General features: G+C 39.6%; 2 protein-coding genes across 2 annotated transcripts; one reads left to right on the top strand and one right to left on the bottom strand.

Moving 5' to 3' along the window:
• Positions 1-253: 253 nt before the first annotated feature.
• Positions 254-14562, bottom strand: mfn1b (mitofusin 1b). Its single transcript, XM_078258888.1, has 18 exons — positions 14393-14562; positions 13759-13916; positions 13494-13629; positions 12703-12865; positions 12021-12145; positions 11721-11829; positions 10040-10147; positions 9448-9601; positions 8999-9066; positions 7121-7242; positions 6654-6780; positions 5840-5944; positions 5599-5701; positions 3171-3397; positions 2821-2994; positions 2473-2669; positions 2059-2193; positions 254-1447 (listed from the first exon to the last, which is right to left on the bottom strand). Exons 2-18 carry the CDS (start codon positions 13904-13906, stop codon positions 1378-1380), a joined length of 2271 nt encoding a protein of 756 aa, XP_078115014.1. The 5' UTR covers positions 13907-13916; positions 14393-14562; the 3' UTR covers positions 254-1377.
• A 1448-nt stretch (positions 14563-16010) lies between these two features.
• plaat1 (phospholipase A and acyltransferase 1) lies at positions 16011-19888 on the top strand. Its single transcript, XM_078258141.1, has 5 exons — positions 16011-16186; positions 17000-17049; positions 17513-17651; positions 18655-18923; positions 19741-19888. The coding sequence occupies exons 2-5, from the start codon at positions 17023-17025 to the stop codon at positions 19840-19842; spliced, it is 537 nt and encodes a 178-aa protein (XP_078114267.1). The 5' UTR covers positions 16011-16186; positions 17000-17022; the 3' UTR covers positions 19843-19888.
• The last annotated feature ends 4175 nt before the right edge of the window (positions 19889-24063 follow it).

Below are 24063 nucleotides of genomic sequence, written 5' to 3'. Positions count from 1 at the left end.
CTTGCCAGCAGCTTCTTCTTCACTTCCTTTGTTGTTGTATAACTGCCACCAACTGTAGATAAGTGCAATATCTTGAAACCATTTGCAGGATGTCTATCACACTGCCTGCATAGGCACATGCATGTGGTCCTCGTGCACAATACAAACAAAACGTGGACCCGCCCATAACAGCATTACAAGTGGTGAAAAACTCCACGGGTACCTTTAAAACTGAGTTCTGAAAGTAAAGTCTTTCTAATAAATGCACAAAAAGTCAGTTTCAGATAGTGGCAGATTTAATACAATCATGCAAATCTGGAGGTATTTCAACACGCATTCAAGAAAAAAGGAGACAATTTGAGTGCAGTCGGTTCTAATTGTTATTACAAGTCTACTGGGTATATATAAAGTAGGATATTATCAAAATATATGAGGATTTCCAAAACCTTTGATCTATACAGTTTAGATAGTTAGAAAATAGAACATGAACCAACAGTATGCTAAAGACATGCTTTCCCTTTCTGGTCAAATTATTTCTCTCAGTGAATTGACTAACTACAATTAAGAAAAAAACTGTTCTGTTATTATTAAATATATTTATTTTTTGTTGCTAACATACAGCAGATCATGTGCCCGAACAGATACTGTACATGTACAATCTTACAGAAACTCAAACTTCATTTGATCCACAAAAGTTAGTCAAAAAAAGGCATATTCACAGTTAGAAGCACGTTAGTGTCAAAATGTAGCACCCGACCGGTAGCCTTCCCAACGACCGAGATTCTATCGCCACCTTATAGAGTGTCTTTCCACATATTAAATCCACGTTTCTTTGTTTAACAGGCAGTTTTTGTTTTACAGTTTGTTCACTGCGGTTTCTCAAGCACCACTGGGCTGGCTGAGGAGAGGAGGAGGGAAAATACTGGCGTGTCTGGGCCTTCAATCTCCTCTGTCCACTAAGAGTGACAATTCTGATTATTTTCATTATCAATTAATCTTTTTTTTAGTTGACAAGTCAACAAAATGTCAAAAGAAGTCAAGTGGTCATTGAGTTACCAAAAACTTTCTACAATTCAACTATTTTGTGTGACAAAAAAAAAAAAAAACTAAAATAACTACATGTTTAAGAATGACACAAAACGACCGAATCTTTACACTTGAGAAGCTGCAGAAGTTTGGTATTGTTGCCTGATAACCTTTCATCGATTATCAAAATATCTTTAGATTTCTTTTCAGATGATAGACCAATCGATGAATTGATCTCTCTGTCCTGCACTACTGTCCACAGAAACTGTGGTGTAGTTTAGGGGATGAGGCCCAGGTGCCATGAGGCGGCACCTGGCTGAGGAATGATTGGCTCAACAAGAACCAAACTGCGGCGCGATGAAGAAGAGCAGCTCACTGCTGAGGCTGCAGGTACTGATTTGTGAACTCCTCCAACTGTTTCTCCAGGTCTGTTGCTTTATGTCTGCAGAGGAAACAAACACATGTCAGATTTGGACCAACTTCATTTCTAAATGGTTCATTTCACATTTCCAAAGATGTTCTGTAACATCTAAAGTTACATCTTAATTCTGTAAACAATGCAGTCATATGTACATCATGACTGAATAGCTGACTTTTTTGCCAAACATAGTATATCCAAACAGTATTATCAATTCCCTAACCTTTCATTAAAAACAGTTCAGACTTCTCCCAACCTGCCTAAAATCCCTGTGTTTAAAGAACTAATTTGCCATTTTCCACACATATTGTGTAATATGTTTGTTATATTGTGACACAACTATGTAGACATTTGTACATATCAATACTCAATATAAAGCAAGCTCTTTTTTGATCACAAGCACAGGAGCAGTGGCAATAAAAACTCAAATGTATTTCCTTGTGTTATCGGTTATCGCTCTCTTTGGTTGCCTCCAGGTCTTGACTTTTTTGTTGTTGCTGTTCCTGTACTATCACTCATATCATCTAGATATTAATTTCCCCCAGACTAGACCTTCCCAAATTCCAATTCCCCATCCCCTCTCTTCTCCACCCTTCATGTTGCCCCCCCCCAATGAGAGAAGGAGCCAGACTGACCGCAGGCTCTTGGAGTGTTTCTGAACGGTCTCCAGCTGATCTATCTTGGCTGTCAGTTGGCGGATTTCAGCCTCAAGCTCTTTTTGCGTCTGGTCCACCTGCTGACAGAGCCGGGCAAAGGTTGCCGCCATCTCCCTGGCAACACAGAGGGCACAGCATTGCAGTGCTTATTTATTTAGCCCTGCTACAGAGGGGAAGGCTGCGTGGGACTAGGATCTATATATCTATCTGTGTGTGTGTGTGTGTGTGTGTATGTGTGTGTAAATGAGCACTTGATGTCAGCAAAAATGTGCTGCATGTAGAAATATTAATCAAATTAAGTACAGTGAGTATTTGTGATCAACATTTCATGTACCGCTCGGTCTAGTTTGTCCTACTATGAAATTACAGAAAATATACTGTATCAGGACTTACTGTTGGACCTGGTGGCTACAGTTTGCACTAGTAAAGCTGACGATGAGCTGCAGCTTCTCACTTGCGTAGTCCACAAACTGGCGCTTCAGAGTGCGCTCCTTTGCCTTCGTGGTCCAGGTGAGTCTCTCGTACAGGTACAACAAGCCGTACAGTGAGGCTGACAGGCCGATCAGCCTCCAGCCAACTGTTCTCCACACCTGAGAGAGAAAATAAATAAACAAACAGAAGCTGGGTTAGCTCCCTCACAGTTAGCCATGTGCTGCATTCGTAGTAGCCATAAAAATTAAAAAAAGGACTGGTCAGGTTTTTTTGTATTCAAATCTTTATACAATTTTGGAATCAACATACCACTCCCCCAACGATGATAACGCTCATTGAAGTACGGGAGGTGAGGGATGCCACGTTGGTTGCCATGGCTATCATCAAGTCCTCTTGGCTCATGAGGGCTGTCTCGTTGTTGGGCAGGGCTATCGTGGAGGGGGGTCCTGAGGAGGGCGTAAGGGCCAGCGCTGGTCGAGAGGCCTAATGACAGCAGAGTTTTTCAAAATCGGACTTCTTCCAAATGTTACGTGTTTGCGTGAATTCGGACGCATCACACAAAAAGTAAGAATAAATTCTGACATTAGCTATCGCGATATAAATCAATGAATGTTGATCCTACTAGATAACTAGCTCTCTCCCACAGTGGCAGCCTGTACCTGGAAGTTCTGGTCCACCAGTCTGAGCGCTTTCTGTGCGTTGACAGATCCCAGGAAGCGGTGGACTAACGCTGTCCAGCCCAACGAAAAGTTAAACTCAATGTTCTCCTGGAAGTCACTGCAAAGTGTGGTGCAGTTTAGGTCGTAACTCAGGTCAAACTTCCTGCTGGGCACCAGCATGTGGACTTGGCTCTGGGCCGTAGAGGGAAGCAGAGGGAGCATGCTCTCTGGAGAGTGAGAAAACATGACGTATGAGAAACACAATAGAAATAGACACAAATACTGTAAACAGCAGTCATGGGATCACTTTTATCTTAGTTTGTATTTTAAACATACACTGACGCAAGGGAAAATATGTTAACACTCTAAGGGAGTATCCTTCCAAATCAGTACTTTTACGTTTAAGTTCATTTTACAGTTAATACATGTTTTGTGAATAATGGGGCAGAAAATAACAACAAAAGATGACAGAAACAGCATCGCAACATTATCATTATGGTCTATAACGTAAAAAAGCTACATTTGATTTGAATATACTGCTTTTCTTTATCTCTCCTTAGGGAAAAACCAAATAAAAACATTTTAAAAAAAAATAAATAAATAAAAATAAAAAAATCACACCACAATTTCATAACAACACCTGAGTCCTTTTCATCAGAGGGCACATTAACACCTTTTCAATATCACTGTCACTGAGCACAGCTTGCATGCGTGCCTGACACAGTGACGCATTTGTAGCATAATGGGGCATGGGATGATGGCATTCAGCGAGGAGGGTAAATATAGCAGGGCGCTGGGTGTTGCAGACCATAGCTCGAGTACCCAAAAGGTTTTGACTAAGTTTAGCAACACTCTCTAAATGAGTAAAAACAATGGTGGACTGGAAATCTGGGCTGAGGTCATTTTCTAGGAAATTATGATTTCTTCCTTGGTCTTTTAAACGAAAAAGAAGAGGTTAGAAAAGTAAGAAAGTAAGAAGGTAAGAAAAGGTTTTGAGAAAATTAGGATTTTAGACAACCAACCATACATTTACAATCTTCACTATTCTTCCATCTGACAGTTCTTTATTAGTATTTCTGCTTTATTAAGATGGCATACTCAATAATACAAAATACCATAAATGAACAAGAGAAAGCTTTAAAGCTTTAGTGCGTAACTTTTTGATATTAATGAATGTCCGTTACATTCAAGCCATTGCCAAATGAGTTGCTACAAAGCTAATTAAGACTATCAGCTCCACAACTCTCTGTATTTCTCAGTATGGCTACGTTCAGAAGATTGTGTCGTTCGGTGACTTTTGAGCGCAGAAACTCGAGTGAAGATAATTACCTCCTCTGAAAGGTCCATCATGTTTTTTTAATCCTCCGTGTCCTCCTTGGCCACAAGCAACTGTGTGGAGGAGGGGTGGGGTGCGTGCGTGATCACGGAAGGCTTGTATCATGTGGACGCGCCGACAGTTTTGTTGTCATTACTTAGAACTCCTCATGGGGGGCGACAGAAACTATGTACTATAGCTTTAATCTCTCACTTATGGTGTCTACTAAATTCACGTTGATCATTAAGAGCTCAATGGTGTTTTAAGAATCTGACACACCAACCCGACGGCCGACCTTCGGCAGAAAAGGCAGTCGGACTGACTGCCTCCCTGAGTTGGTTAAAAAAGTGCCTCGGAACACACTGAAACGACGCCGACTTGAGCGTACATTCTTACGCAATACGTCTCCATAATAGCAGGCAACGCTAATCTGTATTGTCGCCCCAAAAAATTAAAACCAGCAGCAGACGAACATGTCACGTGGGTCTGGCTGCTCCCGGATTTTACAACCGGGCATAAATGGGGGCTCGTTCGGAATACAATCTCATATTTTACGAAGATAGTTCACCGAAACGTGTTTTTAAGCGAGAAATAGGCCATGCAATTGCTGAATCTGTCTTCATTTCAGATCGACAAAGATTTTCGTCAGATTTTGAGAGGAGTTAGTCAGACTCATCCCGCTCGTCATTTCCGGGTTAGCGCTCCACCAATCAGACTGGCCATTGAGTCCGACTGCCCGCCTTCCGATTCAACATGTCAAATTGGCCCAAATGAAGGCCGACGGCTCCTCCGACTGACGACGGCACAGAACACACCGAACAGACTCGAGTCACTGACCTCACCAGACTGTCCGATGGCCGATAATCGGGTTGGTGTGTCAGGGCCTTTAAGCCCCCACCGTCGACTTCAAGGCACCTAACCCTAGTGCCTTCCATGCAGCGCTGCCTGGAAGACGACATTGGGGGCTTAAAACACCAAACAGGTGTAGGTGTAGATTATTATTTGTTGATTTCTTTAAGCCAACCTCTTGGTTCAGCAGAACTATTCACTCCTGATAGCTTAACCTAACCTCATTATTTTGTACACAGTTAAGTTTGCCGTTTAATTACCCACCCATCATGTAACTCTGAGAGGACTGGACAGAAGCGTTGATGGCGTTGGAGCAGCGGAAGGCCAGATTCTTGCCCATCCCCTCCTCCACGTGAGCCAGCAGCTCCTGCAAAAAGCAACAGGAGTCACAGGTCACAGCAGTCAATACAAGAAAGAAAAAACAGAGCACATGTCACCAGTGCACCACAGATTATTGGCCAGGAAATGGTATGATTGTGAAGAAATAATCTGCGCCTCTACTTACAGACTTGTAGATCTTGAGGACATGTGGCGACGGGTGGAAGTCAGCGTGGAACTCATCAACGATTACGTTGAGACGACAGATCTCCTCTCCCATGGCGCTGGACACCTGGATGAAACATAAGCATTCAGCTACAGCACATCATCACAGGAGCAGGCAGGACTTCCCACCAGCTGCCGTCAGAGCTCAAGCTGGTGCACTGAATAGCATATTTTGATCTTTTCCTGATGAACATCTACCTGTAAGACCACTTCTGTTCTTGGTTTCTGTCCAGGCATCAATGTGTTTTTTTAATTTTTTCTACTGTGTTACAGTTGCAAAACTGCATGCAGCTGTAGTATTAGAGGTAGGCATCAAGCTGAAACTCTTATTTAGAGTAGAGCTGAAACAACTAATCAGTTAATCGATTAATTAACAAAAATTAAAATCAGCAACAATTCAACTGATTCAAGTCAATCATGCAAAATGCCCATAATGTGCTGGTTCAACCTTCTCAGATGGAAAGATCTGCTGTTTTTATGGCCTTCTCTGACAATGAATTGACTATCTTCAGCTTTGGGGCTATTTGAAGACATAACCTCGGCCTCTAAAAAAAATGATGATAGGCATTTTTCACTATTTTCGGCCATTATAACCAAACAGTTCATTAAGAAAATAATCAATGTATTGACATGAATCAATGATGGAAACAATGGTTATTTATCAGTTTGATTCAGAGCTGTTGGTGTAAGCAGGTAGGTCCCGGGCAGTAAGGTGAGAATAAGAACATTTAAACAGGACATTTAATAGTTCTTCCACCAGTCGTCGTCTACATTACCTTAGACTCCACGTCCTCACTGATGGCCTTGATCTTTTTCTTGATATCATCAATCAGCAGGTTGAGCTGATTCTTGACAAACTCCAGCCGGTCTATCTGATACTCTCTGTCCTCCAGTGCTTTCACTCTGAAGCCCCACCCCGCAGACAGGAAATTAAGTCACAAATGCAAACTAGCAGCTGAACGATTTCACTGTCAAAAAGAAGCAGGTGAAGATACACAACGAGCAACACAGTAGAAAGTAGCATTTTTGAGAAATCCACTGATAGTTATAGAATGTACTACTTAATGTATCCCTCGATTACTAAACAAAAGTCATTAAAATTGTGTTACACCAACATATCTATTTAGTTTCATAGGTTACCTCTATAAGCACTAACCATAGGAGACAACATCAGACTTACATACAAATAAATCTCAACCAATCCACTCCCACTAAAAGAGTATGTATGGAGCAAGATACCCACCTCTTCTCCGCCGCCTCGATGTTGATGGCGTCCATGATGCTCTGGACTTTTTCTGTGATCTGCTTGGCCCTGATAGTGTGCTGCTCAAACTTTGTTTTCACTGCTGACTGCGAGATACACTCCTGCGAGGCCATAACACACAAGTTACTGTGACGGCTATAGGGGCTGCTGCTGGATAGGGTGCATGAACATGCACGCTACCAGGGACGAACAGAGGACAAGATAGACACCTGCTACTTTAACTTAAGAGAAGAAACAAAATGGAAACACAGGTGTGAAAATGACAGCAGCAGTGTGTGTATCTTGCGTCCTACAGCCCACATATTGTGAAGTCACAGTAATGTGTTGGTAAAGCGACAGGAAAATTATATAAAAAATAAAAAAAATCAAGTGTACACAATTAAGAATGCAAGTGAAAGAAAATTTTAAAAAAAATACTGTAACATGTAAAAGTAGGAATATTTTGTAATTTTGGGATAAATTATCAGTTATCATAAATCACTATTCCACTCCTAAATACATTGTAGCTCATGCAAAACAGATTATGTCTAAAGCACCATTGCTATTTTTTATATTTGACATCTAGTTATGATCCATAAGATTTTCATGAATTCAAAACCCATTTTTTAATTTCAGAAATTGCCTTCACATACGAGTGGGATGCACTTATCTCATTAATAAGAGGCTCACTGTTTATGCTCCTAAAGGTGTATCAGAGCTGTACTAAGTTACTGCTAATGCAAACATTTCATGCTGCTGCTACTTCACATTTAAAACCTTCAACTGGCCAAACAGGTGGGGCTTTTATTGTGAAGCGGCAACAGGAAACATTATGTATTTGTCACAGGCAGGCTGCACACCTCCAACTCTTCAGCAAGGTAACCAACTTTACTGTGGGAAAGGACGTGTTTGGCTGTACTGTAAACAGATAGAGCAGCTGCTTTCTGTTGTATTTCTGACAAAGTAGCTGCTCAACGTGTAGTATTCAACCGCACTTGCTGTTACCACGGTAACCACGGGTGTCCCCCAAATCAACCACGACTAAAATCTTAAGGATTATAACTTTCAGTCTTGTGATAATTTCCTCCCAGTATGGACACAATTAAATTCCTGCTAGTTAGAGTCAAAACACAGAAAACTCAACAAGACAGAACAAAATCAAAGTGGACTGAAAACAAAATGAATGTCCTCGCCTAAGTGAATCTAGACTTCAGCAATGAAGACGCAGGTTGATGGGGAAGGCACAGTGATTGGTCTAGAAGGCGGTCAGTGGCAGCGACACCTAACCACTGAGCCAGGTTCAAGTAGTTGACCGCTCAGGTTAAATATTACTGTTCAGTAAGTAAGGACTGGTTGCTTTTCATTTTATTCAATTTCCTTTACTATGCAATAATCACACACACACACACACACACGTGTAACTGAAACAATAAAGTAAGCTCTGATAACAAAGAATGGAAAAAATAGCCTCACTTCTCATAATAGTGATCTCCCTTCTCTCTCCAGTTGCAACTGATTTTCACTAGCAGCAGCCAGACAATATCAATACTTAGCTCTTCATGATACACCAACCGCAGTGTTTATCAACTTTATCAGTCTCCGTGTAACCTGCTCTTTTTGGCTTGATTTGACACTGGTTTCACCTCAGAGGCATACCTGTTGACACAACTGCCTGGTAGCAAATATATCGACAACTAATCACAAATGTGCCAACATTATTAAAACTGCTCCATTTTTTCAGGTTCAGACAGGAAATAGATTTTGCTTTGAGAAGTGAAAATAAAATTATTGGAAGACATGGAGAGAGAACACACACACACACACACACACACACACACACACACACACACACACACACACACACACACACACACACACCTCAAACCTCCTCTCAAAGCATTGGAACTCCTTCAGTCTCTCCTGGAAGCCCTCAGCCAGGGCTCCACCTGTTGGATGAAATGATCACATTGTATGTGAAATAAAAAAAATCTACGTGCTATTATTGCACAAATACACAACTTGCATCAGAACAGATACCTTATCCTACACCAGGTGTGAAATATGTAACTGTTTATTGACTTTTATCGTTATTAAGCCTACTTTTTTGTTTTGGATTATTTTCATTACTGCAATCAATATGTATATGAACACCTGTATCCAAATTTTATATAAAGATTCAAGATTCTAAACGTTTTGCCATTTCAACATAGCTGTTAGGAATTTGGTTTGGTAAACAGCATACTGGTTGGAATGGTATCAAACAAAGATTTGAACACGGTTTCTCCATCTTCCAGGAATACAGCATCCGCTAGAATGTGAAGCCTCACCTGTTTCAGGCATGCCCTGTGCACGTTGCATGCGGGAGTTGAGCACCTCTTTGGCGGAGACAAAGAAAATGCGGTTGGGTGCCTGATCACGGTCCACAACCTTCAGCTCCTCCACCAGGAAATTCACACAACGGTCTGTGTGCTGCTTCCTCACCTGGAGGAAGAGGTGTCACATTCTGAGGGTGCTTTATGGATAATAATATGTATATGTGGCTAAAAATGAATTCATAAAAAACTATTTTCATTGGAAACACTGTAATTTAGTCTGTTTAACCAAATTACAAAAAAAAAAAAAAAACATGCTTGATGGTGTTTTTAGCCCCCACCGTCGACTTCAAGGCAGCGCTGCGACCGTCGACTTCAAGGCACCTAACCCTTGCCTAACCCTAGTGCCTTCCATGCAGCGCTGCCTGGAAGACGACGTTGGGGGCTTAAAACACCAAACACCATTAACCACCATTATTTAACTTTAGTGGTAGCTAGTCTTGCTAATTTTGCAATAATCTGTAAAAACAAATATGACATTTACTTCTGTAACTATCAAATGTTATTGATTCTGACATGAAACAGATACAACAGACGGTTGACTCACATCCTCCATGTACTCTGGTTCGTTGGCTGAGGCGTCCCAGCGGTTGTTGAGAATGAAGATGTTGGGCTTTGACAGACGCTCGTTCACTTTGTGGAAAAAGTGCTTTTCCTGGATGATGGAAGGGGGGGAGAGATTGGTAAGAGTTACTCAAATCAGTGAAAGAAATCTACATTTAATACCCCGCTTTTCTCTTTTTCCTCGCAATCAAAAACTTTACATTTTCCAGAAAGTGGCAAAAGAAAAAGCACCATTCTAGATCAAAATGTATGTTAGTTTCAACACAGTAAAAATGACTTTTGTCATTTACTGTTGATTCAAATTCCTAACCTGCATTAGATGCATGTGCTGTGCATCTAGGAACACAAATATGTATTTATTTTACTTTATTCATTTTAATGAAACTACTAAGTATATTACAGAAAAATGACCAGCTGAAATGGGATGCAGATTCAATAAACATTGTGGGTGTATACTTAACGAAAGACCTAGCAGGCTTATCCAGCATCAACTTTGGACCTTTGAACCCAAAGGTAAAAGCAGATGTCTAACTTTAAACTGAATAAACAAAACTGAAATTTTAAAATGTATATATTCCAAACACTACTTATAGAAGTGACAACCCAACAGTTCATGGAAAGGGACAAACTGATATCCAGGTATATATGGAATGGTAGAAAACCAAGAATTATGTATAAACTTTACAACTTAAAAAGGAACATGGAAGAAATGGGCTCCAATGCTTACTATAGTATTACTTTGCAGTTAAGGCAGGGCAAAACCCATGTATTACTTGGTGTGCACCAATACAGCAAAGTTGGATAAAAATGTTCATGTTTGCACACCCAGCCAGAATTCAGGCTCTCAGTGACACATAACGCCACTACTTGCTCTTACCATTATTTACATAATGCCTGTGATTTATTTCCATAGAGCCCAGAGGGGAATTTGCGTTGCTTTCCCTTTAAGAGCTGCTGCCGGGTTAAGGAGCTCTGTGATTGCCTGTGTGTCCAGCTTCACATTACATGAATGCCTGAGCAGACAGAAACAAAAATGATGCCTGTGTGGCTGGATACAAACACAGGCAGCCACATTCTCCACTCTTTAATCAGTTCAGCATAGAAAACATCCACACTGACCCTTTGAGTTCACATAAGTGACTGACGTAACTGAAAACTTACTTAGCTGCCTATTGTGGTTCATTATTATAAGTTATGACAATTTAAGCGGTCAAATTACTGTACTATCGTCACCTTGAGTAGACACAAAAAGGAACATTCAGTGATAATAAGCTATGGAAACAGAAATTGTAATATCTACTCATAGGATTAACTATTTTCAAACTATCCATACACTTGTAAAATGTAACGGACATAATGTGTAATAACCAAAAAAATTGTAGGACAGTGACAGAGTTTGCAGCTAATGTACAAAATCAAATTCAATTCAATTGTTGAATGAGTGATGCAAAGTTGCTTTGGTTTGATTATAAAAGCCATCAAGCCTCTTCCTAGCTCAAGTTATTCTATCACTGTAAGCTATATATGAACTTGAAGGTGTCATCTCAGCAAAAGTTAATCCTTGATGCAGACTGACAACAATGGCCACCCTCAATACCAACATGTACTGTACATTTCACAGGATATTGGCCAGTCATGAGCTTCATGAGGCTCAGAGGCATTACCGTGTTCATAAGTGTGGATTCAGAGTTGGCCACCAGCACAAAGACATCAGCATCCAGGCAAAACTTGTCAATCCAGCTGTCCAGTTGTGATGTGACATCTGTCCCCGGGCTAAGGGAGTGGAAAAGAGGTCAAGAGGTCAAAAGCAGGACATCTACAAAATATGTAAAGTAACATTTCATTTGAGCTTGATTTTTTCTGCACATTACTGACTTTATCTGTGTAAATAACGCTAACAAATTGATTTTATTTTTTTTATTTTTTTTACAAACTTTGCAGATCTGATTAACGGATCCTGTCACCTGTCTACAAGCACCAGGTCGTCTCGAAGCAGAGCACATCTGGTCTTCGGCCAAAACACACGGACAAGACAGCCGGCGTCCAGACTCTCATCCATGTGGAGTGCGTGAGCCAGCTGGTTTACAGTCTGCAGAGGAGATGTAAACAGACTGAAGTTATGCTTGTTAATGTAATAACTTCTGTTTAAAGTAAAAGCATTATGCAGCAATCATTGTTATCATTCTGTTAACTTCATGAATTGAAGAAAACATTAGCTACCATTATTATGATAACGCGTTTCCTGTAATTGTAATAACTATGACTCTACTATCTCAGGCCATGTGTGATTGTTGAGCACCAGAGAAAATCTGAGCACAAGGCTGTTTCTTTGATCACACAATCAAATATTCCACAATGGCAGTAATACATCTCATCAACCACATCCATGCCATTCTGACTGCATGTGGGCAAACACTAGTAAATCAACAGAAATGTGAGGAGGTGCAACATCACTGCTGGTCTGATTAGTGAACATGGCCAGTTTCTGGTTTGTGTTAAACCGTGTCTCTCCAATTACTCTAGCAGAAGTACAAAATAGTTCTCAATTGTTGAGAACAACAACAATTTATAAATATTTGACCAGTGCTTATAAAAGACTGAAACCTAACCAAACCTTTGCAAAACAGTTATTAAAATAACATTTACCTTGATGCTCTTTTCCTCATCAGAGCCCTCCGTCTTGAGGTAGGCCTTGTCATCATCAGTTCCCTCTACACTAAGGAAGCAGTTAGTGGTGTGGCCGATCCCGCTGGGCAGCACGCGGTCTCTCAGCATAGCGTTGACAACTGTGCTTTTACCATTACTGGTCCTAAAAACAAACAATCACAGTCACTGACTGTATGTGGAACCAAATCATTTGCTCATATCTCAAATTGATCTCACAATGAACACATGTAAAGTCGTGTCACATCCTTATTTATATTTAACTGTGAATGCAACACACATATGTAGCTACTAATGGGTCAGACTGAGTAGATAATCTGGTTACACTTGCAACGCAAAGTGTTTTCAATGCAAGCAACTCATTGCTGAATCAAGCAGAGGTCATCTCTTTTTTCTCTAACACACCCTTCCTATTGTGTTTTGGATTTATAAGTGTTCCTTTGCATCAGTGCCGAGCACAACATGGTTCAATTAACATCAGCTTAAACTCAATTACGCAGCATAGCTTTTACCAATAGAAAATGAATGAGTTGACTCAACAGTGTCATAACAAGGACACTAGTCAAATTAAAAAAAACATAAAAGTGAAAGCAAAAGTGCTATTTAAACAGTATGGGGAAGAACTAGTTTAACATGCACAGGCATGCACATCACAACAATTACGTCTGTAAAGGATGCTTTCATGGAAAAGACCATTTGAGAATCACATTAGAAAAGTGTTCAAGACAATATTCTCTTCAAATAAAATTCAGGTGTGTATATAGATGTTTTACCTGCCAAAAAATGCCACTTTCATGTGTCTGCGTGCCAGCACCTCCTTAATGACAGCAAGTTTGTCAGCATAGGCCTGGATCTCCAACTTTTGATCCTGACTCGCAATGTTCTGCAAAGCTTTATTGCCACAGGTTTCTGTTCAACACACACACAGACACATAAGAACACCTACTTCATGAGACATTCAGACGGAGAGAGCTGTTGATGTCATCACTTCTCTTTAACATAACATTATTTTGTATACAGATAAGCAAACCCTCTCACCTTCTACAAAAGCTGACGTCTCTTTCACATAGTTCAGTAGTTGTTCAAACACATCGCTTATCTTCTTCTTGGCTACAACAAAGTGCTTCAGAGGGGAGAACTCCCCCCGACTTGAATCTGACCGTATGAACGGAGGAGCTGCAGCCATTGTGTTCAATCTAAACACAGAGAGGGGTCAAAAAGGGCAAACAGTTATATCAGTGCACACACATGGACAATGTTCACTAACGTGATGGTCATATTATCATACTGTTTAGATCAAGCATGACGGTTTATGTTTGTGATGATAAGATTGCAGTTGTACAACTTTTTAGGTAACGTTAACTGTTACACTGCAGTAAAGCTGGAAGGTTAACGTTACATACTGTATGTTAGCCAAGTGGGTTAAGTTATATAATAATAAGTTATCCCACTGTTAGTGAAGACCGCATAGATGTTAGCAATGACATCGTGCAACTTTGATACACAAGACACATGAGAAAAACGCTATACATGTTTGGCTTTTATTTGGAAATCGTATGTTAAACGAGCGGCCACGTTACAAAACAAGCTAACTGATTGAAGCTAGCTAACGTTACAAGCGGCAACGCGGTAGCAAACTAGCATTAGCTAGATAGGGGTATTATTGCCTTACCACAGTCCTAACACAGCCAGTGTCCTCTTCTCATAACACAAACAATATTGATCCGCAGCGACAGACAATCCTTTGCCTCGCTGGAAGATACTTGCTGTCAACCTGGCTGTCTTCTCCTGTATCCCTGTAATGGCACAAATGTCAAGCTGTTGGTCGCAGACAGAGAAAGGCTTCCGGAACAAACTTCGTAATAAAAACCCAGTTGATCAGAGATGCTGCGTTTAACATAGTATTTAAATGTAGTTGGTTGGATAAGATTTTAGTTTAGTTACTGCTGACTTGCATATGTTTTAAATAGCTGTGGTTGATAAATTCAACTGATTCACCTTTGCTCGTGGTTTTGATTTTACAGGGTATCTATTATTATTATTATTATTATTATTATTATTATTATTATTATTATTATTATTAAGGTTGGTATTTTTTTAGCAAATGTTTTGACTGTTTGCATCATTACAGTGTAGTCAGAAGAAGCAAAATACGGCAGCTTTAAATGTATTTTGGTCTATAAAAACGTGTTGGCTGAAGCTACATCTTAAATTTAATATTCGCAATCTAACGTTAGCTATATGTGATTTCAATAGTAACACCACACTTGTTATGTTTTTATTATTATTTATTATACTAATGCCAACTGAACTAATCATACATTAAATAAACATTAAAAAAAATTTAATATCATAAATATTTTTTTAAAACTTATGTTAACGTGTGCTACACATGACGGTTCATAAATTCACCACTGTGATTGTGACCGTTCCATTTCTTTTCTTTTTTCTTTTGAAAAATTACTAGTACAGTACAGTTACTAGTTTCCTGCTTTCTTCATATTTACTGTCCTCAGCTTGATGCAACTTCCAACTGACCGGGGGAGGGAACATGTGACCAAAAGGTTGTCGGTCAGCCAATCAACGAGCCAAGAATCCATCCAACCCCTGTGATCTCATTTACTGCAGCTGCACATAGCAAGGCTATAATGGATTATACACAGGACATGTTTACTGAATATAAAGCTTTAAAAAATAGTGTCAGAAATGATGGTAAGTTATATAATAATACATATAAGAACTATGCATAATTAGAAAAATAATAAAGGTAAGAAAAAAGTGTGATCTGTTTACTTTTTTCACTTGGAAAAGGTTAAGAACTCTCTGTTTAAACCCTCTCAGGGTTTACATTTCCTTTAGCTTCATATCTGATTTTTCAGGCCATATCAACAATATATCACCAAACTGGTACACTGGTCCTACTGTTCTCCATCCATTACCTATACCCATTTATCTGCAGGGTTGCAGATGACAGGAGTCTATCCCAGCTCACATTTGTTGTGCAATACATCTTTTACCAAGCTCTCTGTAGAGCTGTACAAACCCCATGAAAAAAATTACATTTATTCATATAATGTCACCTCTCCATGCACAGAGAATAGACAGCATTTCAATGAAATCAGCAATATCGGTGTTGCCTTTGCCAGCCCACAATAACTATTATTCATAAGAGCAGTGAGGCTGCTTGTGAATGGGACAATGGCAGGGAGGAAACGCCTCTCTGTGTATGTGTGTATGTGACCTTAGCAACTGTGGCAAACTGTCACCAGTCAGAGCAGCGGACACTGAAATACCTCCAACAGGACCTCCAGCGTCTGGTTTGGCTTTGGGATATTTGACAATCATCTCAGAAACTTGGAATCAATCTCTTTCTGTTTTTCATTTCTTGCTGGATTTCTTTTTGGTTATGTGCGGATTTATGATGGAGAATTAAAATGGTGAGGAAGAAAAAGCTGCTGGTGTTTGAGTAAGTATTAATCCTGTATGCATCTGCTCTGTGTTGACTGTTTGAGCCTCTGACATGAATTCGATAAAATCACTATCATAATGCTATAACATTACAACGAGGGATGTTAAAGGTATCTATGGCACTTTTTTATAATTTGTATTATAGTATGTCTACATAATGTTTTGTACAGTCACAGTGGATGTTTTAGAGCATTATTAAAATAATCACACAGAGTTAAACTGTGTGTTTTCATGCCAGAGTTTTGGTTTGGTAAAATAATAAGAGGCTTTTTTCAGCGTGGCTCCAGCATCATACATTAATGATGAGATTGATGTACTAATTGCTCTCCTGGGCAGATATAGATTTCATCCTATCCATATGTCATTTTGATCCAAACTAAACATTTCTCTTTCTCTGGAATTAACCACCTTGACATTTTAATTTCATTTCATCTCAGGTGATCATAGGCAATTTGTTTTAAAAAATAACAATTTTCACAAAATTCACATTTTTATGGGTGATAATAACCTGGGCTCAAACTATTTTTCTGTCAGCTTCCTCATTGTGTTGATGCTATTGTGGCAGCACAGGTGACACAAGTGCCTATGTGTGTATTGTTTGTTTGTGTGTGTGTATGGGTGCCCTTTACATTGTACCATCCTATCTAGCATTCTCTTTCTCTGGGAATTTAGTTTTGTTTGCCTTTTGACTCTTGTCTTAACATAAACTCAGTCATAGAATAAAAAATCATATATCATTTCTCAGATTCATGTTAGTGATCTTTTAATTCTTTTGTTTGTTTCTCCTAAATGTGTTTCCTTTTCTTTTTAGAATTTGTGGAAGCATGATGTGGGATGGATAAACAACAACAAAACTCTACTGTAAGTTGACTGAAAGGCTATAATGAATGACCTGACATTTTTAACATGTTTGTTTTTATGATGGCCGAATGTGGCTATGTAATGATGGAGTATGAATGAACCTGCTGGAAACGTATGTGTGAGTCATCTCAAGAGTCTATTTACTACTATTGTTTCCCTAAATTGTAACATGTATATACTTTTGACAAGTAATCCAGCAACTGTTGAGTTTAAAAAAAGGCCTAATAAAAGATTTTAATTCATTTAAGTTTTCAAGGGATGTCATACTGCATCAGATGTTTTGTGACCATAATATGAAATCATCCAAATGTTTCCATATTCTAAACATTCTTATTTTATACTCATATGTCATTGTTTTATAATAGACACATAAAGCTCTGCATCACTTTCATGAAAGCAATGTTTCAAATAGTTATAAACTGCATCTGTAATACTGTGTGTCTCTTTCTCACTCTGTGTACAGATGGCCTCTAATGACCCTGACCTTCCTGACCCCTCTGCTGACCCCCAGCCTGGTGACCTCATTGAGATCTTCAGACCAGCCTATCAGCACTGGGCTCTCTACCTGGGAGATGGTTACATCATCAACTTAACTCCCGTTGGTCAGTACGAAATGAGACGAGTGTAACTGGCTGAGCTAAGTTTAACAAAAAAAAGTGATATCTCAAACACCATAGGACAGGAAACTCAATTAATAGGAAACTATTGTCCAGCTGTCAAATTTGACTGCACTATCAAGGCACTAAAAGTCACATTTTATCTTAAGTATGACCATTTAGACACCAGCAGTCACGTGTAGATGAATTTGAAGCACTTTGATACTGTGGGTTTCAAGTATAGGGTCCTTCTGCAGCCTGCCTAAAGCTATGTTAATCCACACACCCACCTCATCAAAACATCTCTTTAAACACGGTAATGGATCGGGAGTGGTGAAAAGTAACTAAGTACATTTACTCAAGCTCCGGCCGGGAACACTGTTTTCACCCTTCTCTCTCCCTGCGTTTACTGCCTGTATTTCAACTGTCTACATTAAATAAAGGCAACATGCTAAAAAATATTCTTCAGGAAGGACTTTGACTTGTAAAGGAAGTATTTTTACATTGTCGTATTGTGACTTTTTCTTATGTAGAAGATATAAATACTTATTTCACCACTTTGGTTTGGTTTAACGCCCCTTAGCACTAACATTCTACAACATGAAATATTTGTGACTAAATATGCAACTATCAAAGTTGAAGTTTAAAAGCATCCTTACTTATAATGTGAGAGTTTTACACTCAAAACTTAACATCAGTCCACCAACAGTCTCTATATTATGGTATATTATGGTTTCTAAAAATTGAACTTTGTGTAGGACTTGTGGCTGGTTCGCTGGTCCAGTTTTGATGAAATGATACATTACGATAATACATTTAGTTTATGTGGCTAGCATCCAAAATGACTTTGGGATCTGTTTGTTGTGCATCCCCACATCAACTGTCTTTCTATATTTTGTTTCTAATGATTTTAGGTCCAACGTCCAAAAATATTCACTTATGGTAAGTTGTAAACACTGTAGGAGAATATCTTGTTATCACACTAAAAGCCTCTCCTCTTCCTCTCCAGATGAGAACCAGGCAGCCGCCATGTCCAGTGTGAAGTCAGTCTTTAGCCGGAAGGCAGTGGTGCGCATGCAGCTGCTGAAGGAGGTGGTGGGAAGCGACTCGTACCGTGTCAACAACAAGTACGACCACAACCACACACCCCTGCCCATCTCGGAAATCATTCAGCGAGCTCAAGTCCTCATTGGCCAGGAGGTGTCTTACGACCTGCTGGGGAGCAACTGCGAGCACTTTGTTACTCTTCTGCGCTACGGGGAGGGAGTGTCCGAGCAGGTCTCTCACTGTTTATTTTGTTTCTGTCTCATGTGCCATCAGGGCAAAATACTCACTTTTCACTCAACATATCACAGTGAATAATGACATGTCACCACTACCATAGTTTTACTTCTGAAGTACATCTTTTAAAACAGAACAGGACAGTTACACATTTAAAAGACAACTTCTTTAAAATAAACCTTACCATAAAAATAAATCAAACATTTACTTTTTAATGGCCTTTGTTACTTTCTGTACTCCAGACAGGTTTCTGTGTACATTTCAGTTCTGTGATTGTGTGATTGTCAGTTTAATTAAGGGACACTTTTACTTTTTCTTTTACCTGAGAGGGTTCTATCCATTTTAGGTCATAGGTCTGGCATAATTAGATAAACTCACCTAAATACAATCACAGTTTTGACTGTCTGGATTTAGGCACACGTTTCAGTTGTTAAAGTTATGGCCACAGTCTGGGTGAATATTAAAAGGACATTCCACCAAAATCTATGTTTTGATTGTCACTCACCCCTGTAGCCTTGAAAAGGGGCTAAAGATTTTGTACTTTCTAGCTTCACAGAGCATAGGAGCTGTGTATAAGGTTGAACTACTTAAGTTTCCAAGGGTTTCCATGAGTTTCCAATGGTTTCGTGTCCAGTTTTTAGGTTTAAAAATTATCAAAACATCTATATAAACCTCTCAAAAAAATCTTTGCTGTTAATTTTTATATTCAGTGTGTTACAAACATATTCAGCCTAAGCACAGTCCTTGTTCATTAATATGTTTAAGATCACGATAATCCTCAGTACACCTCCTCTTGTCCTCCTTGTCTCTTCAGGCTACACGGGCCATTGGGGCCATCAGTTTGGTGACGGCAGCAGCCAGTGCCTTCTCTGTCCTGGGACTGATCAACACACGTTCCAGAAACAGGCCTTTCTGACAGCTGTGTTCTTCACTGAAGGGTGTTGTCTTCCATCATTCATGCGGCTGTGATTAAAAATAATTAAAAAAAATAATAAAGAATTAATAAAAATGCAAATGACTGTGTTACTTGTTCAAAAACTGGCCTCATATAGTTTACACCATATAGTATCATCTGTGTTTGTTGGTCAAATATGAATAATTCTTCAGAGAGTAAAATTGTTGATGCATTAGTGGTTGCTTCAACTAAATTATGGCAACTGGTCATGCAGACAGTTTTGGTTTTACTTTTCCAAGTTTTGAGATATCTGTCCCTGAGATTTATGTTGCCACCCTAATACAAAGGGGCTGGATTCATTACGAACAACAAGGCATGTACACTATCCAGAACATGGACAGTCTCTGGAAAGAAAGGTTCCTGCTGAATTTTGTGAATGTAATTCCGTTGCGGTGATCACCTCAAACCAAATTCCATTCACTTAATAAATTATTATACATTGTTATACTGGGGTGTTAGTAGAAATCTCACCAGCCCTTTACGGCAACATACTGTGGTATGTAACACTGCAGAGTAGGCCTACTACCTTATTTACTGTTGGGTGGTTGAAGACAGATATCTTTATTCAGGGGGTCTGTGACCCCCCAGGGGCTCCTCAGATTTACTGCAGGGGGACCACCAATTTAAAAAAACAAAACAAATTAAAATATATCGGAAAATATACATTAACATGAATCCAACATATTAGATAAAAAATAAATCGCCCTATTTGTGAACAAACTGAACCATATAATTTACACAACACTGATAATAGGCTGTTTGGCCTATAGGTAAGGTAGCCACTAAGGTAACCATCCACAGATACAGTTCAGCTCAAGTACTGACTGTGCCTTTCACATGTATGTTTATTATATTGTAATAGCTTAGTATTGTATGCACCATAAAAAATGAATATGTGTACTATAGGTTTAGGTCGCCCTACACCTTATTGTAGGTGTTGTAGGTTTTTTACAACTCAATTTAAAACAATATGCAGTAGGGACCCCCTACTGCTCCGTCCCTCTTTCAGCTAAGAGGTCATTGGCCTAAAAAAGTCGAAGACCCCTGGTTTAAACTACAGCAATGTCTCATATTTTTTATGACTTTACGTGTTTGGAATGTAAAAACTTAATCAGAAAAGTAGTAACTAGCATTAACATGTGATGGACTTAAAAGCACCACATTTACCTTTAAAAAATGGAGGGATTAAAGTGGAAAGCTTCTCAAAATCCAATTACATGACTTAAGAATTTAAATCTTCAAACTGTAGTAACAACACATAATAGACCTTTTTCACGGCAGACGTGTTGACATGTCATAGTAGGAAAAGCACAGGTGTATTCAAAACCATTCATGATGGCTGCATTCCACTTAGGAGAGGCCCTGGTATTGAGCATGCTGACTCACTGAGATAGCTCACTGGGACACTTGATGGAACTGAGCCATCGTTAAGGTTACCAATTTCAGCTGTGCTTTTCCTACTATGACAAGTCAAAATGTCTGCTGTGAAAAAGGTCCATTAAACGTATTACAGTTTTTTCTGAATGCTTAAACCCTAACCGTGATTGTCATAGCACAATTTCTAAAACTATTAATACTTACTTATTAATGCTAGCAAAACCACTCACTGAGTTTGCAAAACTAAAAGCACAAACACTGCTTTGCACTCAGTTTGCAATTTTGTAACACACACTTTGCAAAACTGTAGGTACAATCCACTGCACAGCACTCTTTTTGCGGAACTGTTAACACATCTCACTGCTTTACACTCATTTTCCAAATGATCAACACACTCCTAGCAAAACTATACACATATATGGCTATTATTTACACTATTTTGCCAACTGTCTGGCACACTGTCACATGTGAAAACTGTTTTAGAAAATTAGTTCACTTTGCAATCAGCCTAAGCACTATAAATAAGCCACAGGTGAGCTGTCCGTGTGGAGTACAATGGAGGGAGCAGGAAGAGTGAGAATTAGAGGAGGCCGAAAGAAGAGGACGTGGAGGTGAAGAAGTAGGAGGAAGAGGAGGTGAAAGAGGACGCGGAGGTGAAGAAGTAGGAGGAAGAGGAGGAGGAAGAGGGCGTGGTGAAGAAGCGAGAGGGAGAGGACGACAAGGAGGTGAAGTCAGAGGAAGAGGACAAGGAGGAGCAAGAGGAGGACGAGGAGGGGGAATAGGAACGGTAAGAAGAGTAAGAAATAGAATTACTGATGACATCAGAGCTACAATAGTGGACCATGTAATCAACCATGGAATGACCCTGAGGGAAGCTGGCCAAAGGGTTCAGCCTAACTTGAGCCGCTACACTGTAGCAAGCATCATAGGGACATTTCGAAATGAGAATCGGTTAGTACAGTCACTTTGCACTAAGTTTTGTAGCACTGCCAAGGGGCGGTTCTACATTGAATTACACCCATTTGAGCAAAATTGCTATATTATAGTGTATATATTTATTTTAAGTTCTGATAACTTGTACTGTCATATTTTGTGCAGAATTGTGCTTATTGTCTTTTGAAAATGTTGGAGGTGGAGATTGTGCAACTTAAAAAGTGTGTTTCCTGTTGTAATTGCAATAGTTAAATAACTGGATTCTCTTAAGTGTGTTTTTCAAATGTTCTAATGAAAGATTTGTGCAATTGAGAAATATAATTTTCTCTTTCACTTATGTTATTATTTATATATATATATATATATATTTTTTGTGTGTGTGCCAAAAATATATACAATCAGATATTTCAAAATTGTAACAACAGCAGAGAGCAACAATAATATAAATAAAATACTAAGAATAATATACAAATAAAATATAGAATAAATAGGCCTATTCTAAATAGCACAACTCCTTCATCACACAAATGTGAAAACACACTAAAGAGAATCTAACTGTTAGGCTACACTATAGCACTAAGAACAGAAAACACAAATTGAAACCTGACTTTTCTGGCCTTCCTTAATGAAAAATCATCAATGATGTTTTATTGTATGAAATCTGCTCCCCTATTGAATGCTCACGGGCGCACGCCCTTTAAAAAAAAAAAAAAGTAGTCAAAAAATGTTTGCATTTCAGACGGCCGACACGAACACACAAGCCTATCAACTCGATAATAAAACCGTAAAGTAGGCAAGGCTCTTTCAACTCAGGATAGGACTGAGATGAAAAGTTTAACTGACACATAACCGCGATCAGCTTCGTGGGTGCTCAGTATTAGCGGAGCACCAACGGTATCGGCGCCTACGCCCAGCAACCCGTTCGACCCAGAGGTGAACTGTCCCCCGCTCCCCCCTCCCCTTTCCCCTTCTCACACAGCTTCTCTGTGCAGTGTGCGCACGGCACCTTCTCAGCAAGCAGGGGCGCAAATTTGCCAATTCCCCACACGGTGAAATGATAGATAATACAGTAGAAAACCGCTTCGAGGAATTTTTTTTTTTTGTTTTGTTTTTTTTATAAATAAGTGCTCGTGCCGCCCCCCATGAGTCATAAAAAAAATGCGCCCCGGGCGGCTGCCCGCTTCGCCCTGCCAAAAACCGCCACTAGCACTGCCATACTCTAATGAGAAACACAACAATACCGTACATGTAAAAATACTGAAATTGTTACTTTACAGAATTGCTAGATGTCCAGATGCTGGGGGCAGAGGAAGAATGTTTACTGCAGAACAAGAGACCCATATAGGCTAGTCAATATGGTGATTGCAAATAATTCCATAAGGCTACGAGAAATATTGAGGATGACACCACCTTCCTAAACATACACAATGTGAGTATTTCTGTATTATGTCGTATACTTGCCCGCAACAGAATCCGAATGAAACAAATCTTTTCCCTTTTGAAAGAAACCGTGGACGTGTGAAACAACTGCGATATGACGTGCAGGTAAGCTATAGTATCATTGGTACTGAATCTGGAAGTGCATACTGTAGTGCTGTGCATGGGCCTGCTGTGCTGCATTTGTTATGTCTTGTCCAGAGAGTGGTGGAGCTGGAGGCAGATGCCATGGGTCATGAGCTGCTTTTTGTGGATGAGGCAGGTTTTAACCTCACTAAAACAAGGAGACGTGGCAGGAACATTATTGGACACCGTGCCATACTCAATGTCCCAGGACAACGTGGTGGTAACATAACTATGTGTGCAGCTATAAGTCAAAATGGTGCTGTTCACCATCATGCAACCCTAGGCCCATATAACACTGCACACATAATT

Source organism: Sander vitreus, chromosome 9, assembly GCF_031162955.1.
Source record: "Sander vitreus isolate 19-12246 chromosome 9, sanVit1, whole genome shotgun sequence".
Taxonomy (NCBI): domain Eukaryota; kingdom Metazoa; phylum Chordata; class Actinopteri; order Perciformes; family Percidae; genus Sander; species Sander vitreus.
Note: the sequence above shows the minus strand (reverse complement) of the source record. Positions and strands in the feature narration are given on the sequence as shown.